At 39.1% G+C, this 24315-nt stretch overlaps 1 protein-coding gene across 2 annotated transcripts in view; it reads right to left on the bottom strand.

The window, feature by feature from the left end:
• Positions 1 to 23865, bottom strand: part of UHRF2 (ubiquitin like with PHD and ring finger domains 2) — a 61387-nt gene extending 37522 nt beyond the window's left edge. For both annotated transcript variants that reach the window (XM_070431641.1, XM_070431642.1), the window contains exons 1-3: positions 23397 to 23865; positions 17262 to 17495; positions 9982 to 10241 (exon numbers count right to left, since the gene is read on the bottom strand). In XM_070431641.1, coding sequence (XP_070287742.1) covers positions 9982 to 10241; positions 17262 to 17495; positions 23397 to 23549 — 647 coding nt within the window. In that variant the 5' untranslated portion in view covers positions 23550 to 23865. The remainder of the gene's footprint in view (positions 1 to 9981; positions 10242 to 17261; positions 17496 to 23396) is intronic.
• Positions 23866 to 24315: the final 450 nt, after the last annotated feature.

The raw sequence follows: 24315 nt of genomic DNA, 5'->3' as shown, positions 1-24315 counted from the left end.
CAAAATAGAAATAAACTTGTAGATAGAGAACAGACTGACAACTGTCATAGGGGAGGTGGGTTGTGGGATGGGGTGAAAATAGTGAAGGGATTAAGATGTTTCTCTCTCTTTCTCTTCCCCTTTCTTTTCCTCTCTCTCTAAGTCAATACAAACATTTTCTAAATAAACTATTATGTCAGGTTCAACATGAAGGAGCTCTCACAACCTAGAGATGGGACAATTTGGGCGCGCGCACACACACACACACACACACACACACACACACAAAACTGAGTTAGATTAAAACAAATGTTAAAATCCAATAGTTCATGAAACTTAGAAGTAAAAATCTCACTGGCCAATCTCTGGAGAGTGCTAGGAAACTTACTCATTCTGAACACTGAAAAAGTTCAAGAATCATTCGTTTATCCTACTTTCCTATATGAACCAACTGGTTGAGGTAAGTTCTTTATGAAAGAATAACAGCTAATAAATGAAGGAAAGATAGGAGATATCACCATTTTTGCAACACTTAAGGAAACAATGGATTTAGGTAAAGATTTATGACTGCTAAAGCCATTATGGATTAGGCTGACACCACCCAAAATCTTACCACAAAAGAGCAAAAAAGCAGGTATTATGTGCCTCCCAATGACATACAATAAGTAAACACCATCTCTCAACTAACCTTATCCAATAATATAATTTAAACCCAATCAAACCTCTAGAATTAAGTATAAGCTTTCAGGAAACTAACATTAATAGAGGAACATGTTAAACACCATTACAAAAATAATATAGTCAGCAAAGTCCAGGCAATGGGAAAACTGAATAAAAGGGGGGTAATCTATAGGTTGAGACTTAACCACTCAATTAAATGAAATGGGCAGATCTTGTTTTGATCTTTAACAATACATACATACATATATACATATACATATACACACACACACATATATATATGAAAAAGCCTAAGCAACCATTAAGACCAAACGACCATTCGACCAGTCGTTGTGATACGCACTGACCACCAGGGGGCAGATGCTCAATTCAGGAGCTGCCCCCTGATGGTCAGTGCACTCCCATAGCCAACCTCCTGCGGCCCCTTCCCCTGCGAGCCGGCCCCCCAATAGGCCTCGATTGCTGGCCAGGCTGAGGGATTACCCATGCACGAATTTGTGCACTAGGCCCCTAGTGTAAGTATATTTTTGAAAAATACAATTAAGTAAGTCTGAACATTGACTGGTTATTTGATATTAAGGATTCATAAATTTCTTGTAAGATTTCTTTTAATGCGTTAGGGTCCCCAAGTCCATCCTCAGGCTCACTGATTTGCTAGGGCAGTGGTCGGCAAACTGCGGCCCCTTGAGTGTGGCTCTTCCACAAAATACCACAGGCGCGCACGTACAGTCCGATTGAAACTTCGTGGCCACACTCAAGGGGCCAAAGAGCCGCATGTGGCTCGCGAGCCGCAATTTGCCGACCACTGTGCTAGGGGAAATCACAGGATTCATTCTCACAAGATGGCATACTGTCTGTTCCCAGGTCTATGATTTACTACAGAGACGGGATAAAAAGCAAAATCAGCAAAGGAAAAAGGCACATGGGGTGTTGTACAGAGGAAACCAGGCGCAAACTCAAAGATTTCTCTCCCAGTGGAGTCACACTAACATGCTTAATTTGTCCAGCAACAAGTGATAACCCATGTGAAATACTATCTACCAGGGATGTACAGTAAAGAATTCCCACCCTAGCTGGTTTGGCTAAGTGGATAGAGGTTGGCCTTCGGATTGAAGGGTCCCTCCCAGGTTCGATTCTGGTCAAGGGCACATGCTCGGGTTGCGGGCTCAGTCCCCAGTAGGGGGGTGTAGGAGGCAGCCGATCAATGATTCTCTATCATTGATGTTTCTCTCTCTCTTTCTCTCCCCCTTCCTCTCTGAAATCAATTTAAAAATATTTTTTAAAAAGAAAAGAAAAAAGAATTCCCAATATTTTTAAGGGGCTTGTCATGTAGGCCCAGCACATACCAAAATCCCAGACTCCCAGAAACAGATGTTTGGCATAAACCATATTGTTCACACGAACAGTTTAGGCACGGTGAACCATTTTTATCAGGGATTTTTCAGAAAATCCTCACCTAAAAGTAAAGTTCCCAAACACCAAAGGTCAACCGCACACAGGCCTTTTAAAAAATAGCAGTCTCAGGTCTAATATGTTAGCTCTTTTCTACACACTTTAAAAAGAATTCTTTTAGCTAGTTTGTCAGTTGAATGCTCTAAGATGTCAAAATAAAAATGAACCTATGAAAATTAGCAAGAACAGGACTCGGTAGCAAAAGCCCTTATCATGATGGTCTGTCAGTTTGAAAGGAAAGAAAGAGGTTGGGCTTTGAAAAGCATGAATGCCTGACAAACTCTTGGCCGGCCCAATGGTTAACTTTGGTCCAGAGACTGACCAAACAATTCCATGTTGGGTAGAAACTGCTGCCATGCTTAGTCTCTGGCTAGAGGATGTCCGGAAGAGTGTGGCCTTGATCACTGTGGCTAAAAGTTATGAACTGACTGCATTCATTCCTTGTAGCTGGTCAGCAAGTTCTTTCTAGGGAGTTTTGAGCAGTGCGCCCACTATAGGTACTAAAGCCATACATCAGGCCATGTCTGGTTGAAATGTAAGGTTTGAGACAGTGATGGCGAACCTTTTGAGCTCGGCGTGTCAGCATTTTGAAAAACCCTAACTTAACTCTGCTGCCATGACACATATAGAAATTTTTTGATATTGGCAACCATAGTAAAACAAAGATTTATATTTTTGATATTTATTTTATATATTTAAATGCCATTTAACAAAGAAAAATCAACCAAAAAAATGAGTTCGCGTGTCACCTCTGACACGCGTGTCATAGGTTCGCCATCACTGGTTTAGGACTTGCTTCAAAGTAATCCAGTGGTGCTTGGAAATGCTACTATATAGATGGCCAGGAGTTCACAATGGTTGAAGCTGAGTGATGGGTTCATTATACTGTTCTCTCAACCTCTACATAAGTTTAAAGAATTCTACAATAAAAACAAAATGCTTTGAGGCTCAAGTTAAAATCCAAACAAAAGGCACTTTCTACTTTTTGCAGTTTTCCCCTATATGTTTGTAACATTTAAAGAGTTAACACTCAAGGCTTAGAATAAGACAGGCAGCCTTCTGTTCCAGCCAGAACACTCGATTCCTGTTCTCCAGATGCAACCATTTTTAATTCTTAAGCTCTTTTATTTACCTCTATATTTTTAAGTAACACACTTATACTTTTTAACTTTCAACTGTTATTCTACCCATCCCTCATGTACAGTTCACTTGCCTCCATCTTCCTTTCTCATAGTTACTAACACAAGACCCTGCTCCAAGTGTTCATATATGTTAACAATTCTTAGGATAGAGGTAGGTGCTATTCTATCCCTATTTTACACATGAGGTACAGAAGTGAAATAAGTTGTTTAGGCAGAAGAGAGATGATTCAAAATTCTCATCATTTGGCTCTAGACACATACTCCTACATTGACAGACTTTTTCTTGCTCTTAACATTATACAAACTAAGTTGGTTATAAAAATCAATATTTTTAATAAAAGTTTTTACATGTTGACTAAATATTACTCACAACTAAATAATGAAATGTGCTTTACATGTCCTTTCTTCCACCGATTTGTTTTCTGTTGATGCTTAACTGTTCTTTTTAGTTGCAACTTGCCGTTTTCTTGTGTACCCATCATTAATTTTTTTCCATTCTGCCAGTTTTAAAACTCCTCTACATTCAGACATTTCTGATACTCTACTAATCTTCTGGGCTTCAAAACATTGTAAAGACCTCTGTCCTATCATAATCTGGAAGCTTGCTGTAGGACTAGACCACAGATGTCATGGTAGGACCTCCTTTCAACATTTCCTGTATTGAATCCTACTTCCTGAATACATCTTCCTTTTGTTTTTTCCCCTCAACTTGAGTGGGGTGGAGTGGTTAAAATGCTCTGTCATATAAATTAACCAATCCTCTTGTTCTCAGCTTTATTTTGTATGCCTACCTCGAAGGTACCTGGTGAGTCCAAGGCCTGAGCCTCCCAAAGATTCTTCAATGCCAATTTACTTGCTTGTTGTTGGCTTCACATCCTTAGGTTTCAGCTTTCTCTTGACCTGCTAAGTTAGGTATCATTTATCCATTAGCTTACCTTCCAAAATGTTGCTGTTTTCTCTTCTGTGTCTTTTATTTCTATCCTATTTGTTGTCCTTGGGGATTTACCCATTTATTCTTTTACTATCTTCTAGGACAGTTTAAGGAGTGGAGACAAACATGCATCTTAATCTGTCAAGTTTACTAATAACTGGAAGTTCTTATTCATCTTGAGTTTCATTTACTACTCACCGTATACTTCCTACACTCCAGTCATACTAATCACCCTTAGGTAACCCCATTATTTCCTACTTCTCTATCTTTGGTATCATAATCTTCAGGAATTCAGAAGTATCTCTTCTACCTGTATTCTGAGCTCTGGGTACTCTAAATGCTGAGTGTGCATATTTCTATCACAGTATACTGTAAAACAGCAAGTTTTCATTAAGGAGCAGGTGTGCTCAAACTTTAGCATTTGCAGTATACCAAGGCCTACAAATATTTGAAAACACACAACTCATAAACAGAAAAGTCTGCTTTTATATAACTAAAGCTCTTAATCGAATATAATAAACCAGTGATGGCGAACCTATGACACGCGTGTCAGAGGTGACACGCAAACTCATTTTTTTGGTTGATTTTTCTTTGTTAAATGGCATTTAAATATATAAAATAAATATCAAAAATAAAAGTCTTTGTTTTACTATGGTTGCCAATATCAAAAAATTTCTATATGTGACATGGCAGCAGAGTTAAGTTAGGGTTTTTCAAAATGCTGACACACCGAGCTCAAAAGGTTCGCCATCACTGCAATAAACTATGACTACCGTATTTCAAAAAGATCTCCTTGATTACACTGTGTCTCCTATTCTTCCTTTGAGAAGTCTTGATCTAGACCAGTGATCGGCAAACTGCGGCTCGCGAGCCACATGCGGCTCTTTGACCCATTGAGTGTGGCTCTTCCTAAGCCTTAGGAGTACCCTAATTAAATTAATAACAATGTACCTAACTATATAGTTTAAGTTTAAAAAATTTGGCTCTCAAAAGAAATTTCAATCATTGTACTGTTGATATTTGGCTCTGTTGACTAATGACTTTGCCAACCACTGATCTAGACAGTTCCACATCTATGGGAACACAGAATTCTATGCAGAGCTAGTAACAAAGACTTTTTAAATATTATGTTGTGGTACTCTTAAAAATGAAAAACCTGTAATTAGCTCAACTGCTTCTTACAGTAGTAATCAAGTCTTTTTTCTTTTTTTAGTAGTATAGGCAGTTCCCAACACAACATTACCATCACCCCCACAAGTTCTAACGTGTGGTCGAAGATAACCAGTACAAATTAGTTCATGCAACTGATTTCTTCCAGCATTTGCACTGAGAATAACTGTACAACAGACTGTATGAAATATTTTGGGAAGTGTTGAAAGCTTGAACAACTTCTAAAACAGGGCTCAAGATATCCCAAAGGTCTGAACCACAGAGAGGTAGGAATGTATCAAGGCCAACTTTACCTACACTGAGCTGAGGGCGAACCCTGTACCTATAGAAGAATGAAAGTAGGGTTCTTCATTCTCTCGTACATGACCTCGTGTTCTCAGAATCTGAAGTCAAGGCATTATTCTAATATAGGTATAAAATAAATTGATAAACAAAATAATCATTGAGTGAAGTCTGGGGAATGATGTTTTAGGGCAACTGATTATGCAGAATTTAAAAAATAGGTTTATTATAAAATAGTAAAACTACATTTCCTTAGGTAACTTTAAAGCAACAAATACTTTTAGAAAACTCAAACTGTACTAAGTAGTAGAACTGAAAATTCCTCCTAAAACATGGTTTCCTGATGTTAATATGCTATAATAAGGACACCATTCATCTGGAGGCATGTTCTAGTTTAGCAAATCTTTAATGTCATACCACATGCAAAAGAAAGCATTTCTTATTCTAATAGATAGCATTACTAAGTTTCATGCCTTAAATGTAAAACTTACTCACAGACAATTAAGAGTAACTTACTTAAAACTGCTTACAGTAGCACTTCATATATTACATAAAAATAAATCTCATTTGTAGAACACTAACAATGTTGGATAACTATATTAAGAATAATGGAAACAACATACTTAGGTTAAAAGATACCCATGCCAAAGATAAATCCATATTATTTAAAAATACTTACCAAAATATCCTGGCTTTATTAATAAATAAGTGAAAATCAAAGAAAGAAATAAACAAACGAAAACTATTATTACTGGGTACTTTTCAAGGTTATTAGGAAATAACGAACCTAAGTCACATATTTACAGATGAGAAAATTAAAGCTAAAGAGCTCAACCTAAACAAAAAAATTACCAATAAACCAAAGACCTAGAACTCAAACCAAATTCAAATGCCTGAACTATAGAGCCTGTAAGAGAACCACTGCTGTGTATTTAACAGGCCCCTGAGGTACCTGTTTGAAAAGCAGGTTCCAGGAACCTACCTCAGACCCACCCAATGCAGGGAGTAGGGATGTTTGGTGTCCCTCAGCAATAACTTACCTGGGTGAATCTGCAGTGTTGATGACCGTCTTTTTGAGAAAGACCAATGTAAAGGGATAATGTATATATTTGAAAAGGTAAAAATCAACTTGTATCTGTAAAGTCATTTTTCTAAGCACTATGTGATTTTTATAACACAACAGAAGAGCAATGGTTAAGGTCACAGACCTGTCTAACTTCTTCCATCCTCCTTTTGATTACCATCCTTTCAGAATTCTGCAAGTCACAGAAAGTTAGAGGAATATTCTCAATTTTGGGTAAATATGTTAGTAGCAACCAAGAAGCAATGGGGCAGACTGGTCACTGCACCAGGGTTCTGGAACTAAAGCTCTCCTTCTAGGTCCTCATACTGGAGATCAAGACACTTTGGCTTGGTCTTGATTTTTCCCCCACCAAAACCTAGAAATCATTTTGACATTGCTCAGAATTTTTGTGGACTCTTGTTCTGATGTTTAAAGATGTCAGCTCTGCTTAGCTACAGACAATAATCATTCATACTTAAGATATAAGTAAAACTTTCACAAGCATTTTTCTTCTTTAAATATATACTTCCTTGTCAGACTATTAGATGTTTTCTAGTTTACTTCTCTTCACAGAAATGAGCTAAAATTTATACATCAAGATCTCTAAATTCAATAACGCAATTAAAGCAAATCACTAACAAGAGTAGTTTTCTCAAATTCACCTTTTTTAACACTCCAGTGTGGGGTGAATTTCCCGCCAAAATATAAGATGGCGCGGGCAATTATTTAGGTTTCCCACGCAAAATCAGGGATTTTTATGATACCTATTACCCCAATGGGTATGAAACGGTTCGCATACGCAGGTAGATATCTTTGTGAACGGCAAACAAACAAATATTTGGTAATACGCAGTTACAATCGGCCCGAGTTTACACGTTTCCCGCACTCCACCGCAAATCTATATATGAACCGAGTTAAGACGGCTCCCGCGGAGTACGCGCAATTCACGCGAGCCGACTTAACTCGTTTCCCCCACTCCAAGTGTTAACTGGACTGGACTGTAAGACCAAATAAAGCTACATGTTGAATCCTTAAAAGCAAGAAAGTATCAGAGAAGATTTTGAGATCTTGTTCAACAATATGTCAAATTCAGAAAGCTTATCCTAGAATGACTGCTATATTTTAGAGCCTAATTTAACAGGAAAACCAGGACTAAGCTCAGAACAAATATGCATCTATTATGAAGTATTCCCCCCGCCCCTCCCTGCCCATTGAGAATATACCAACACACCATAATAGATAAATTCCCCATAAACACATTATGGACATTGCTTTCTATGCAAAGTTAGTATAAAGACACTGAGAATGGTCCCTCCTTTAAAGTCACACACATCATTTAGCTTGAATGAAATATAATTTCTTTTAGAAATAGACTTAATTCTAATATTTTTGTCTAAATGGAAACAAAATGGAAAAATAAACAAGACAACTAGACATGTACTAAAATAAGGATGAACACTCATAGTTGTCAGGTGTTACATATTATCTTCAGCCTTTAATAAAACATATTTACTATATTTAAAATGTCACTATCAATCCCTTTCCCCCATATTGCTCTATAGTAGAAAATGCTTGATAAAAATGGGCCAAACATTCATTCCAATCAAGACAAATTTCTTTCATTACAAAAAAAAAAAAAAAAGCCAAATAAATACTAAGGTACTGTGATTTGAGCTAGTATTATACCAAACTCAGACCTACACCTTGGAATGTCTTACTCCATAGTTAAGAGCCCCTGAAACTAAAAATTTGATAACCCTTGGTTCATGCAATGTTTAAAGCTTCTTACTCTATTTCTACGCTGTGCCATCTGTACAATACTTTATGCCAAACAATAATTTCTTTATTGACCAGAATCAGGTCCCAGATAGTTGTTTTCCGTTATTTCTTTTATACTTCAAGAAATAAAACTCAAAGCAAATCAAGAACTCTACTTGTTGACAGCAGATACACAGATAGCTAAAGGCCTCACCTCCATAGTTTCTTGCCTCTTTGCTATGGCATTCAGGAATCCAGGGACTGAGTACTAAGAACACAAATTATTCTAGCCTCGATTTACCAATATTGTCAGTCTTGGCCAATCTCAGATCTTAATATTATTCTGGTTGTTGGTTCTATTACCACCTACTATGGTAGAGAGCAGGATGATAGCTCATTTGAAATAAGCTATGTTTTCAAGTTAGCCACAACCATGTCAGAAGTATTAGGAAAGTAAAGATTAAAGGGATCCCTTTTAACACCTTCTCACCCATCCTGAAAATCTGTGTTAACACCTAAGTCTTTTAAGACATTTTTGTGGTAGGAAAAATCACAACCACGTTAGGATCTTGAACACTTACACTCAATAAGGATTTGGTAGCATAATATTAGGCACACATGTTAAGTATCACTTGAATGAGAATGTAAGTTCATTTCGTGTGTTGAATAAATACTAAATCCTTCACAACAGTGACTTCTATAGTAGGATTTTGAAAATAACAAAAATAATTCAGTGTTAGAAAAGTTAAGTTCTTAATACTGTTTTCATATAAACATTTTATTGGGGAGTTACTGCTGAGTATAGGGTTTGGGGAGGTGGAGGAGATAAAAATGTTCCAAAATTAGTTTGTGGCAATGCACAATCCTGTGAATACACTTAAAACCAACAAATTGCATTCTTTAAACGGATAAATTGTATGCGAACTATCTCAATAGCAAGCTGTTTTAAAAAAAAAAATATCAAGTCCTAGCTGGTTTGGCTCAGTGGATAGAGCGTTGGCCTGCAGATTGAAGGGTCCTGGGTTCGATTCTGGTCAAGGGCATATGTCCGGGTTGCAGGCTCGATTCCCAGTGCGGGCATGCAGGAGACAGCCGATCAATGATTCTCTCTCATCATTGGTGTTTCTATCTCTCTCTCCCTCTCCTTTCCTCTCTGAAATCAATAAAAATATATTTTTAAAAAAAAATATATTTCAACCTCATTCTAACAACTATTACATTATGTTTTATATACTATCTAAAATATTAAAATATATATAAAAAAGCCTTATAGAGGAATAAACATACTAAATTAAGCCAGGTATTAGGCTACCAAAAACAACAAACCACTTAGGAGCCAGAGATAACTGAGCATTAAGGAGCCCTTATTATAAATATTAAACAAACAAACAAACAGTAATAGACTGAACAGACCCCTAAATGATTTCTTCAAAAAGACTATTATTTGAAAACAATTTTGAAATGGAAGGCTTTGCTTCTATAAACAAAACATTAATGAAGTCCTCAATAGCATGAGCACTTACTCATCAAACTCGATATGATAAATAACATCTTCAGCAGCAGCAACAGAGTCTGAATTAGACGTAGAGGGTACATTGTCCAATTTATTTGTGCTCTCTTTGGAATTATGATTTATATTTCCATTAGTCCTTTTACAAGAACTGCCATTCTTCAGGGGAGTTTTGCCACGTGAATGTTCATCAGAAGCTCTAGTAATACTATGTATACGTGCTTCAAACCAGGAACCATAGTTGACATCTCTGACATCCACCAATTCATTTACCTAAAAAAGTTTAAAATTAATTAATGAAGTGTAATTTCATCTACTGCTTTAAACACCTTAATATAACTTAGGTTATTTTTATAGTCATCACGGTTATGAATATTTGTAGCTACTCATGCTTAAAGTAATTTCAAAGATTAGATCAAAACTATTCTTTTTGTATACTCTAAAAATCCATTATTTACTAGTATAAAAATTAACTTTCGTTTTTAAAAAATTTTATTGTTGAAAGTATTACATATGTCCCCTTTCCCTCCATTGACCCCTTATAGCCTGTCCACACCCCTGCCACAGCCTTCACTCCCCCTATTATCTATGTCCATGGGTTATGCCTATATGTATACAAGTTCTTTGGTTGATCTCTTCCCACCTACCCACGCACCCCTGACTTCCCTCTGAGATTCTACAGTCTGTTCCATGCTTCTATGACTATGGATCTATTTTGTTCAACAGTTTATTTTGTTTAAATCCGTTATTTACTAGTATGAAAATTAACTTTCCTCCAAATTTCCTTCAATGAAATGTGTGCTAAAATGGGTGTTTTCTTTGACTTCTCTGATGTCTACCACTTGACTTTTAAAAATATGAAAGTACTCAAGGGTATTCTGGAAAGTCATTCAATAAGAATGTCACTAATGAGCCCCAGATGGGTGGCTCAGTTAGATGGAGCAACCTGTACACCAAAATGGTTGAGGGTTCAATCCCCAGTTGGGATGCAACCGATGGATGTCTGTCTGTCTGTCTGTCTCTCTCTCTCTCTCGCTCTCCCCCTCCCCTTCCTCCCCCCTCTAAATCAATAAGTATATCCTTGGGTGAGGATTAAAAAAAATTTTTTTAAAAAAAAGAATGTTACTAACAAAAAGCCAAGAGTTTAAAGTGTTATGATTGTGTTATTAATTTGCTCCATTAATTTCTTCAGAATCCTAAAGATAACTTACAGTCAGTCCAACCAGAAAACAGTAAAGTATTAAACTGAAAATAAAACTCAAAAATGAAGAAATTGTGCACATGTACAAAGGGAAGAATTTAGTGAACCGATTTATACAAAATAGGTAAGTTCTACCAGTTAGTAATTCACTAGCAAATGCATTATTACCTCAAAAACCAGAGATAAAATGAACAGAGCTATATGATGCAAGACAGATATAGTCAAGTCTAGTGGATGATCCAGAATTAACTGTGCAATGTAATAAAAGGAAAAACAGTATACCAGAAGTTAAGAGTTACAATATGAAAGCTGGTTACTAAAAATAAGCAAACAAACAAACAAACAAACAAACGAACTCTCCTAAAAAATCTGAGGAAATTGGTCTAAAGGTCAAGGCCCTTTCAGCAGGAAAAAACCAAAAGACATCCCTTTAACCTGACCACTTAAGGTATCCAAAAGAATTCTGACATTTGGGGCAGGAGTAAGAGGGCAGTATATGCTAAAAGTTAAATACCCATATGCCAGATATTATGCAAGGCTCCTTTATTTAGGCTTGTCTAATTCTAACAACTAAGACTTCCGATTTTACAAGATAAAGAAACAAAGTTAACTTGCTCCACTGAAAGCTAATGAAATGTAAAGCTATGATTTGAAGACATCTTGACCTTGAAGCTTATGTTTTTGCCATGAAATGACAAGATAGGTAAACAAGAACTTTAAAGGTTAACTGATGAACTAAGAAATAAGATATTAAAAATATAAAAAGGTTTCAAACCACCCAGCTAATATAGAAGGTAGAGAGAATACAGACAAAACAAAAAATTAACTATCGCTACCAGAAGAAGTACCACATTTGACCAAAGACACTGTATGTAGTAACATGGCAGCAATGAAACACTTGAAAAACATAAGGTTCAATGTATCATAAGAATGAAGAGTTTAGGAGAAAAGGAAAAGATCTAAGGGCCAACCAGGCTAGATATAACAAAGATCAGAGATGGAGCATGGTATACACTGCATAAATTAACTCATGCATTAAATGGACACAGGGTCTTTTTCTTCCATAATAGCCACTGACAAGTGTAAAGAATTTAATTTCTTTCTTTCTTTCTTTTATTAATCTTTACCTGAGGATATTTTTCCATTGATTTGTTAGAGAGAGTGGAAGGGAGGGGGAGAAACAGAGAGAAACACACATCAATTGGTTCCTCCCACACAAAGGGGATCTCAAGGTACGAGCCCTTGACTGGAATCAAAACCAAGATCCTTCAGTCCAAGGGCCAAGGCTCTATCCACTGAGCCAAACTGGCTTGGTAGAATTTAATTTCTTACAGGCAAAACAAAAAATAGATAAAACAAAAAATAATCAACGTTAATGTCTATAATACTTGAGAGAATAAACTGAAGCTACTACTCTTTCAGAGCAAATCAAAATGTAAGGGTTTCATATCACACTACACAATTATTATTCTAGAAGAGAATGGAGCATAGAGTTGATACAAAAACAGTCACAGCAAAAATACACTTAGCAATATAAACCTTACTATGGAAGAGTATGAGGTACAAATGAAATACTTAATTTGCATATGAAAAATAAGAACTAGCATGCAGATCTAGTGTCTGGATAACGTAGTATTTGGAAATACAAGTAGAGTAAACAGAAATCTATGTCAATCTAAAAATACTGTCATTGCTTAAACATCACACATAAGAGAGAACTTAATAGCTCATAAAGGTAAGGCATTCTTTGAGTAACCCTAGATTTATAACTAGGAACAAGAACTACAAATTCTCCTATAAAGTATAATTATCCACTCATGATATGCATATAAACTGTATGGGAAAAATGCTTTTAAATTCAGAAGTTTCTGAACATTACATAGACATTCTTAGGCCAAATTTGAATGGGTCAAAATGCCTATAAGAAAAAGGTTAAAACTCTTTTGTAAAATCTGTTGTTTTGAAGACGGTTGAGAAGAGAATACTTGTTTCCTTGGCAGTATCCTCTGTTTTCATGTAATCGTAACTTTCTTAGTAATCCAGTTGAAATCAAGAACTGAAAAAGTCCAAAGCCACTGCATGTACACCACCAAGAAGTCAACCCTAATGTAAACTATGGACTGAGGGTGATGGTATATCAACGTAGGTACATCAATTCTAGCAAATGTACCACTCAGGTAGGGGATGTTGATAATGAGGAAGGCTATTCATGTGTTTTGGCAAGGGGTATATGAGAAATCTCTGTATTTCACACTAAATTTTGCTGTGAACCTAGAATAGTTCTAAAGTGTTAAGTCTATTGCCCTGGCCAGATAGCTGCGTTGGTTAGAACGTCATCCCTCTGCACCAAGGTTATGGGTTTGATAAATGGTCAGGGCATATATGAGAATCAATTCATGAAAATGAAATAAGTGAAACAAATTGATGTTTCTCTTCCCTTCCCTTTCTATCTCTAAAATAAATAAAAATGTAAAAATAAAATGTAAAGCCTATAAAAAACCTAAAAACTAAAAAGTAATTATAGCCAGAAGAGAGCAATGAAAAAGCAGACAAGATGACAAAGAGAAATATGTGGGGGTTGGGAATAGTGTCTCAAGTGTACCGATGGACTTTAATTTTAATGGAGGTAAATGACAACGTAGAGAGACTAATACCACTGGAAGAATTAATGTATCTATCTCTCTCCCCCTCTCCCTTCCTCTCAGAAATCAATAAAAATATATTTTAAAAAACCCCAAACACTTTCTAATAATAACCTATTCCGTTTCATGACAAAGTATACTTGACCAAGGTACCATGTTCTTCTAACACATTTCGTACCGCTCAGGAGTTTGCTCGTGTACGCGCGCCATCAGTTAAGGACCGCTCACGAGTGTTCTCGTTTTTCACGCCCATGGAAAAAGGAGCGAATCTAGATACTTATGTAAATTTTGTTTGGTATCTCTTCATAGAGGAAAATGTTTTACGCAGTACCATACGTTAAAAAAGTACTAGGAGCTTTAATTGTGCAATTGTTTAATTGTTTTTGTAAATAAAAATGTTATAATTATTGAAAAACAACACCTAAAGTGCATTATGATGATTTAAATAACGTGCAGTTTGCCCAAAAACATGCGGTCCCTGGCGTATGTCTTAGAGATTTCTATGCGGTACGCAATGTGTTAATATATAGTCACAGTTTTATTTGCTAAATATAGCTTAAGCTTTATATGAATATGTTAGTAATATTGGTATGCTTTTTGTCATGTTTTGCCTTGGTTGGTATGCTTCTGTGGTTAGAGCTCCAGCCCTGGGACCAAAGGGTCATTGGTTGGATATCTCAGTTGTAAGGTTGCAGGTTTGAGCCCTGGGCCCTGATCAGGGCTCATGTGTGAGGCAACCAATAGATGTGTCTCTCTCACGTTGATGTTTCTCTTTCTCTCTCTCTGCCCCCCATCCTCCTCCATACCCTCTACTCTCTCTTAAAAACAAAAACAAAACAAAACAAAACAAAGAAAAAATATCCTCAGGTGAGGATTTAAAAAAAGTTGTTATTATTTTTTTATTAAAAAAAAAAGCCTCCCATTTCTTTATGTTGTGGGTCAATTTAGGTAATATTATAGGTATCTATTCTTTATAGGCTTAAAGCAATTCATCGATGTAGCCACCCTGGCCAGGTACTTTTAGATAATTCACTTCATCTACCAATTTTTAATTAAAAATTTTTAAAAAATATATATCTTTATTGATCTCAAAGAGGAAGGAAGAGGGAGAGAGATAGAAACATCAATGATGAGAGAGAATCATTGATTGGCTGACTCCTGGACGCCCCCTACTGGGGATCAAGCTGGAAACCCGGGCATGTGCCCCCAACTGGAATCAAACCCGGGACCCTTCAGTCCGCAGGTCGATGCTCAATCCACTGAGCCAAACCAGCCAGGGCCCAATTTTTAATGTTTAACCTTGAAAATGCTCTGAAAATAAATAAATGAATCTCAGTCCCAATTTATCTCAACTGATAAGAATTAAGAAAGGAGCCGAAGCCGGTTTGGCTCGGTGGATAGAGTCGGCCTGCGGACTGAAAGGTCCCAGGTTCGATTCCGGTCAAGGGCATGTACCTGGGTTGCGGGCACATCCCCAGTGGGGGATGTGCAGGAGGCAGCTGATCGATGTTTCTAACTCTCTATCTCTCTCCCTTCCTCTCTGTAAAAAAATCAATAAAATATATTTAAAAAAAAAAAAGAAAGAATTAAGAAAGGAGCTATAAGGATAGGATGAAACAAAACTGTCATCCAATTATTTCTACAAAACTTATTAGAACAGAATTTGAAAAAGTTGCTAACTGCAAAGGTCAATAAATAAATTGCATTTCTATATATCAACAAATAAATCACAATTTTAAAAGATAACCGTGTATAATAGCATCAAGAAGCTATTAGGAATCAAAACAAGATATGTAAAGAGAAAACTAAGATGTCAACGACCTAGATTAATGGAGACATCTATCAACTTCATGAAAGAAGGACTATTGAAAAGATGTCAATTCCAAGCTGACCTATATACAATCCCCATCAAAATCCCTCCATTATTATTTTTCTGTAGTTTTGACAAGCTAATTCCAAAATTTTACATGCCAAGTGTTAAAGCCAAAAACCAAGACACCTTTGAAAAGGAATTAAATTTGGAGATGGAGAAAAGGGAGATATCAAAACAACATTATAGTACTTAGAACAGTGTGGGCACAGGGATAGATAGGCAAACAGACCAATGGAATTCAGTAGAGAGCAGTTTGGCAGTATCCTGTGAGTGAACAACCAGCACTTCTATTTCTAGATAAAAATTCCTAGAGAAATTCTTGAGCACTCACACCAAAATACAAATAGAAGATTTACAGCAGAACTAAAACAACTAAAAGTGGAAACAGTTCAAATGGCTAATAATCATAGGTAGATACATATATTGTGGCATGTTAATAAAATGAAATAAAATAGAAGTGAAAGATAAAGCTTTAGCCCTAGCTGGTTTGGCTCAGTGGATAGAGTGTCAGCCTGCAGACGGAAGGATCCCAGTTTCATTTCTGGTCAAGGGCACATGCCCAGATTTCGGGCTCGATCCCCAGTGGGGGGGCATGCAGGAGGCAGCGGATCAGTGATTCTCTTTCATCACTGATGTTTCTATCTCTCTCTCCCTTCCTCTCTGAAATCAATAAAAATATTTAAATAAATAAATAAAGCTTTATGCAGAATCTCTCAAAGTTGAGAAAAAGTAGAATTCCATTATATAAAATCCAAATACCGGCAAAAGAAAACATTGTTTAGAGATATATACATTAACAACACTATAGAAAAACAAGAAAATGATCATGAAAGTCAAAATAAGTAGTTTACCTTGTTCTGAGAGGGAAATGTGTTATTGGTAAGGGCATGTAAGAGGCTTTAAAAAGGAATTGGCATCATTCTCCTTCTTAACCTTGGTGGAATTACACAGGTATTTGCTTTATTATGCTTTAAATTCTACCTATCTATCTTACATTTTTAAAAGACTGTAAAAAGTATTAACAGCCCAATCTTTACTTTCAAATGGTAATCAATGTACATATTCACAACATCCTGAAGAGAATAGACTAACAAGAATTTTTAAAACATTTTTTATCTTATTTTATTTTACTAAAAAATTTTTTTCAAAACCCCACACTTTTTATTGATTTCAGGGAGGAAGGGAGAGGGAGAAAGAGACAGAAACATCAATTATGAGAGAGAATCATTGATCGGCTGCCTCCTGCATGCCCCACACTGGGGATTGAGCCAGCAACCCTGGCATGTGCCCTGACCAGGAATCGAACCATGACCTCCTGATTCGTAGGTCACTCAACCACTGAGCCATGCTGGTCAGGCTAAAAAGTTTTTAACATTGATTTTTAGAGAAACATCAATGTGAGAGTAAAACTTCGATCTGGTGCCTCCAGCACCCCCCACCCCCACCCCCACCCCCACCCCCCTGCACCGGGAATTGAGCCTGAAATCTAGGCATGTGCCCTGACCTGGAATCAAACGGGCAACCTCTGAGTCACAATAGCCAGGGTACAACTAACAAGAATTCTGAATACAACATACCTTATACAGTCCAATGCCAGGATCAATAAGAAAATCACGAGCTGATGTACGTGGCTGACTGGAAGATCTCACTCTTGGTGCTTTCTTCACTTTAGGTGTATTATCAGAACAGGGTTTGGCCTTAACATCACTCTGTTTAGATGTGCTAGGAAGATCAGAATCTGGGCGAGCTAGTAGCTGAATTATATCATTCAGTCCAACATCATAGTCAAATAAAGTATATCCATCTTCCAACTAGAAACAAAAGATAGAAAAGATTAAAATGCTTCTCTCAAAACTTGATTTTTCTATATCTTTAGGTACCCAAAGGTCCTAGCCAAATTATTAAAATAAAATGCACAGCATTGTAATCTAGTGATCCTGAAACTATTCATCTATTACTTTATGGCCTCTGATGTCAGTATCTTCTCAGGACTTCAATAAATTAAGAATTATTTCATATTACCTATAGGGTACACTGATAGATACTGAAATAATAAACAACAACACATCATTGCTGTTGTGACCCCATCACCTAAGAAGAAGAAGAAAAAATCTAGATTTCTCACCAAATTTTATTTCAATGAACAGTGCCTGAATCCACTGAAAGAAAAAGGTTTTATGAAAGTGACTTTATGACCTTGTGTTCATAAAGACATTAAAGTAACCATTTCATCTTTCTGAAGATTATTAATTTTTTTTTAAATCAAGCAGGAAAAAACACTTCAAGCAGGAATAATTACAATTCTTGCTCATGCTATTCCACTTGCCTAAAGTTCTCTAATTCCATACATTTCTTTTTTTTCTTTGAGAGAGAGAAAAACTGATTGGTTATGTCCCACATGCACCCGGATGGACCACCACCACTTGGGTGTGTGCCCTGTCAGGGAATGGAAACTTGCAGGGGATGACACTCCAATCAACTAAGCCACACTGGCCAGGGCCCATCCATTTCTCAAAGACTGCTAGCAAACACTAATAGCTAAAGGAAGCAAGGAAGATTCTTCCCTACAACTATCAGAGAGTGAAGGGGCCTGCTGATGGGACATCTTGATTTCAAAGGGATAGTCTCCAGAACCCTGACACAAAAATTTCTGTGGTTTTAGGTTTTGATACTATGTTACAGAAGCCCTAGGAAACTAAGTCTCCATTTGTTTCTTTGTAAAATTTGCTGGCCATTTCACTGATACAATAAAACTAAACTCCTTCAAGATTAGAACTATCATTTCCCTAGGCACATCAACAATTTAATTGTTGTTCATTTCCCCCTCTTTTATGCAATTACCTATCACCATCTACAACTATTATCACTGTAAAACCATGTTTAAGAAGTCAACTGAAGAACAAAAGTCTGCCTTTGAATGATAAACTTAGTAATGTATTAGATTAAGTAATTGTAATTCAAGTGGTCCAGAAACACACAATCCTGCACATTACAGGTGTTCACAATTCTTAAGTAGAACAAGGGATCAAGAAATTCATAAAATTCCCAATGGGGAAATTAAATTAAGACACTATCTCACGGGTTAGTTAATATGCTTATTCCAAATAAGTGTAAGGAGTCTTCCAAAAGCCAGTAAGCAGATATTCCCTTATAGGGATGGCAAAGTTAATATTGCTTGCCTTATTAAAAGACAAACAAGAACTCCCTCTAATCCTGAACTCCTGGGTTAAAAACGAAAGGTAGGAAAAAACCATACATTCACACCTTCATTTTGACACTTCTCCAAGATCCTCCCCCCCCCCCCCCCCCCCCCCCGCAAAGAAACAGAACGCAATAATTCTGGAACAGCTGAAAAAAACACAATTTAATTGAACATACAACTGTTGCATATTATGATAATTATTTTAAAAAATGAAGTGTTTAAAATAGAAAACAAAAATACCTCTCCAATAGCACAGAATGTGCAAGTTAACTGGTAGGGCATTCCCTAAAATGATGAGCTGTTATGGTGGTATAATAATTGGAAATCCAACGTGTTTCCATAAACATTTTTTTCCACTGAAATTTGAGGCACAAGAGTCAGAGGGACCTTGAGGGTATTCTTATATACTCAACCCCTTTCACTAGTTTCTACCAAGTCAGTAAATACAAGCTGCTTCAAACGGTACTTGGTTTGAAAGGAAAAATAATCTCTGAGTGAATGTCAGAGTGAAGCACTAAGCATATTCAAGGCATGAGGCCCTATAATAGCCCTATAATAGAAGATAAGCTCACATTAACATGTAACCATCTTTCCAATTATGTATGCTTACTATGAGAGCCACTTTGACCCATATTATCCACTCCCTCCCCTAATTCATAGCTATCTTTCCAGTTTTCCTAGAAGTTATCTATTTCACATCAAGTTCCACATAGCTAAGCCACTGTTAAGAGTTGTAAAAAATGTGGGAAGGATTTGTTACTGGAAAAGTACTGAAGTTCTCCTAAATTTAATAGTGCAGACTAAAAGTTACCTGTCACTTAAACTATACTCTGAGTGGGAAGGGGGTTGGGTCACTTAGAAATTACAAACACCTATGAATTTCAGGCACGTAACTCTAAGTCCATCAATGTCTCTCATAGCAGAAAATGTTTGAGAACTGCCTACCTAGAAGACGGAGGCTCAACATTTATAAAGCTAGAGAGGCAGGAATAGTCCTAGAATTTTGTTTTGCCAGACTGCACTCTTTTAAAAAAAAAAATGTATTTTTTATTGATTTCAGAGAGGAAGAGGGATAGAGAGATAGAAACATCAATGATGTTTCATGTACCTTTCACTTATAATATATACAACAGATAAAACACAAACACAACCTTTAAATAGGCAAACATTTTTACTTTGTAGTCTGTGTAAAAAGTCCACGGGCAAAAGGCAACTACTACTCAGTTTTTCTTCAGTTTTGGTTCATACCTCTTATCTACCATCTACTCTATGGTTATCTCTAAGTGGTACAGGGGAATGAATGAAAAGAGGATTTTTTCAAAGTAGGAAAAGCTCTGGATTCTCACTAGATTTAGAGATCACCAATGCAACTTCTTTTTTAAAAATATATATTTTTATTGATTTCAGAGAGGAAGAGGGAGAGGGATAGAAACATCAATGATGAGAGAGTATCATTGCTCGGCTGTCTCCTACATGCCCCTACTGGGGATGGAGCCTGCAACCCAAGCATGTGCCCTTGACTGGAATCGAACCCGTGACCTTAGTCTGCAGTCCAACACTATCCACTGAGCCAAACCAGCTAGGGCGTAACTTCTTTTAAAAAACAAAACAAAAACAACCCCCCCCCCCAATCCCCAAGGTGCTTCACACTCAACCCCCACCCCTCATAAGAGAATACCCAGCCCTAACCGGTTTGGCTCAGTGGATAGAGCGTCGGCCTGCGGACCAAAGGGTCCCGGGTTCGATTCCCGGTCAAGGGCATGTACCTTGGCTGCGGGCAAATTCCCAGTGGGGGGTGTGCAGGAGGCAGCTGATCGATGTTTCTCTCTCATCGATGTTTCTAACGCTCTATCCCTCTCCTTTCCTCTCTGTAAAAAATCAATAAAATATATTAAAAAAAAAAAAAAAAGAGAATACCCAAATGAGGCTACCCTACTTTAACCAGAACTTAACCTTGAATTGCTAATTCTCCACTTTGACCCTCAAAAGTGGAGTCAATTAAATAGCTTCTCAATTTTAATTTGCATACAGATCACCTGGGGTCCTTGTTAAAAGACAGATTCTACTTCTGTGTGAGGCTCCCAAGGTGAAGTTAATGCTGCTGGCTCTGCTGACCCAGGGACCATACTTTGAATAGCAAGAAACTAATAGGAGATTGACAATCATTCAACTTTCATTTTCAAACTCTGGTGTTCATCAGACTCTCCTGTGGGATCTTGTTAAATTTAACTACTTGCAATTCTGGGGTGAGCTGAACATCTATAAAATATCCACAAGTGATTCTGATACACACTAAAGCAGTGTATGAGGCCCAGAAATCAGGATTTTAAAAAGATTCCCAGGTGATTCTAATATGCAGCCAAGGTTGAAAACCACTGCACCAAATGGTAAAAGCAGCTGGTATAACAAAGGGGAAAGGGTACCATTTACATCATGGACAGTGTAAACTTGTTTTTAACATTTTTCACTATGGCAGTAAAGCCTCTTGAAGAAAGGGTGCCTTTTCCTAATAAGTATGAAGGCATTTTACAAGATAAGGGCAGTCCTGTGACACCAATCCAGTAGTTGCCCGCTACAGACATACTACCCTATCTATGCTCTGTGAACTCCAAAGAGGGAAGATGGAGATAATAATCACTGCCACGACAACTTGTTAGCTCATAAGGAAGCAAACACAGCTGGAGCAGTGTCTTCCTTCTCCGTCTCCTACTCAATGAGCATCAAAGGTCCATTCCTTATCCCTATTGGTTTATCACTGAGCTGAAAAAAAAAAAAAAATCAAAATTACTTTATCAACTGTCCTGGGGAAAGAAGCACAAAAGGTTTTATCCCAAACACTTCCCCGAACCTGGAACCAGCTACCTGGTTTACTGGAAATTTATTGTATTATACTGAATTTAACCCAACCCCTACCTTTTCCTCAAGGCAACCAGGTACATACTCTTTTAGCATGTCTGACATGGGGATTTTGCCCAGGAATACATTTCTCATGCTTCATTTCCATCACTGGTGCTGAAATCACCAAAGCATCCCAGGCATTCATGTACTATTGTCCCTAGTACAATTCACAAGACTTGATTTCATGCTTTTCACCTTTGACCAAAATACTAAAAGGTACCAGCCACAGGCAGCACAGCAATATAAATCTACATAGTGTTTTATACAATTATTTCAAAAGCGAAGTTTATAACTAAATTGAACACCCGTTTTTATTACAAGTCAAACACTAAAGGATCAATACAAACTGGCTGCAAGAACAGAGCAAAGAAGCAACAGCATTTACTTAAAAACAAATTAAAATAACCTCATGGCTCACTCTTAGAGAGTAATCTTGTTACTCTGAAATTTCTGGGCAAATTTAGAAGGGTAAGCATATCAAGGGTAGGAAAATACTCCTTTCAAATCCTTTGTGGTTGTAGGAAAACGGCTACCACCAAATCCAAGAGAGCTACATTTATTTCAAACCACAGGATCAGAGCCAAACTGTGGTCTATCAACGGTTGAATGCCAACTTTTTCAGTGGGTCAACATAAAAAAAAAAAAAAGACAAGAAAAAATAGGATGTGTCTGGGTCTCTGGTACAGACCGAGAGAGACTTGTGGGATAGGAAAAACCTCCAATGGGCCCGTGCACGGCCATACCATACAAGCTACCAGGGACGCCCATAGATACGTGCACCGCCAAGAACACTTCCAGCCTTTCGCTCTGAACTGCGGGCTTTGCTCCAGCTGCCCTGTTAAAAACAGGTGAGGAGACTATTCAGATCGGCGACAAGAAGAGCACAACAGTCTCTCATATTCCCTTCCTGTCTGGGAATAACCTTTTGGGCCTATACTGGGCAGCGGAACCCCGGTCCTGGGTTCCATCAACAGCTCTGTCAGCCCAGGTCTCTAATCTTCCCCGAGAGAGACAGATTGCAACTCGAGAAGGAGGCGAGGGACGGGGACCCAAAGTTCTGGAAACCTTGCAAATCTTCAGTGTTTACAAATCCCTTCCACACCGACGAGGCAGAGCTAGGGTTCTTGTGCCCGGTAGGTAAGTTCCACCACCCGCCCCCCCCTTCTTATTCGGGAGCCGGAGCGCGAAAAGAGCCGTTAGCCGGCTCAGCGCCGCCGGGAGCCCGAGCCGCCGGCCCTCCCCACCTGCACTGTGGCATGGCCGCCACGGCCCGCTGCTCTCCCCGCCCTCCAGGGGCCCCTGACCCCGCTGAGCGCGGGAAGCGCAGGAACCCACGCGCTCTGGGCGGCTGCCGCCCCACTGGAAAGGGCAGCGGGGGCTCAAGGGCTCTAGGCGCCCTCGCTTCCGACCCCGCCGGGCGCACCTGCACTCGGGGCTGGCGGGGCCCAGGCCCCGCGCTTTGAGGCTCGCGGGCTGCCCACTCCAAGTGGGGCCAGGTGTGCTCCGCGCGCGCGGCGCACCCAGCCCTTCGGCCCGCCCGTTCCACGCATCCTGGAGGCGCCCCGCTGCCCTCGCCGCGGGCTTCTTGAGGGCTGCGGTGGGCGCGCCTCACCTGCTTGCCCCGGTAGAAGAGGCGCTGGCACTCGGGCCGCACGTCGAACAGCGCCCAAACCCGCTCGCGCAGCTCCTCAATTGTGGCTTTGCGAGACACGTCCTCGATGGTGCGCGTCTGGGAGCCGTCGATGGTGCGGACCTGGATCCACATCTTGGCGCCGGGAAAGGGGGCTGGCTCCGCTTTGTCTCCCCCTGCGTTTAGGGCGCCGCGCCCCGCCTGGCTTGCGCCGCTTCCCGGTGGCTCCGGCTCCCCGCGGGCGAGCGCGCGCACGAGCGAGGAACACCGACCTGACGCCGGGCCCGATAGGCGGCCGCGATCCTAGATCGCGTACCCACCCAGCGGAGATCAGAACGAAAGGAAACCGGAACCAGACCGAGGTGCCGCTGCTAGAGCCGCCGCCTCACAAATAGGAAGGAATCTCGTCTGCGCCGCGCGGAGTGTTTACTTATAGAGCTTTAGCTCCCACATGGAGGTCACGGCGCCAACCCGGATCTCGCGAGATCCACACCGGGCTCCGCCTTAAAGAGGAAGCGCCCGGGGAAGTGGCGAGGGAACTACAAGGGCGGGGGCGGGAAGGCGGGGCGGAGGGGCGGGGTTGCCCAGAGCCGTTAACTTGCTCCTTCGCTGGCACCTGGCTTCTGGGCACGCCCTCTAGCCTTCGGATTTTGAGCGGTTACGAGGCAGTCCACGATGGTTGCACTTTTGGTCCTTGTTTCGGGACCCTGGGGGCGAGCGACTCCTCAGTTGTAGCGGGTACGGTTCTGTGGTTTAAAAAAAACACACCAAACATAAGAACCTGGCGTGCACTTGTATAATCAGCGGGCGGCCGCGGCCTGCATTTCTGAGGAAGCACGTAGGGAAATGAGCCCGTTCAGTGGCGCTCACTGGGGCGCCGCCCGCCACGCGGCCTGGCGGG

The sequence above is a fragment of the Myotis yumanensis genome, unplaced genomic scaffold (assembly GCF_028538775.1).
Source record: "Myotis yumanensis isolate MYYU_CA2020_CCGP unplaced genomic scaffold, mMyoYum1.0.hap1 SCAF_12, whole genome shotgun sequence".
Taxonomy (NCBI): domain Eukaryota; kingdom Metazoa; phylum Chordata; class Mammalia; order Chiroptera; family Vespertilionidae; genus Myotis; species Myotis yumanensis.
The sequence above is the reverse complement of the archived record's forward strand: the minus strand, read 5'-3'. Positions and strand labels throughout refer to the sequence as shown.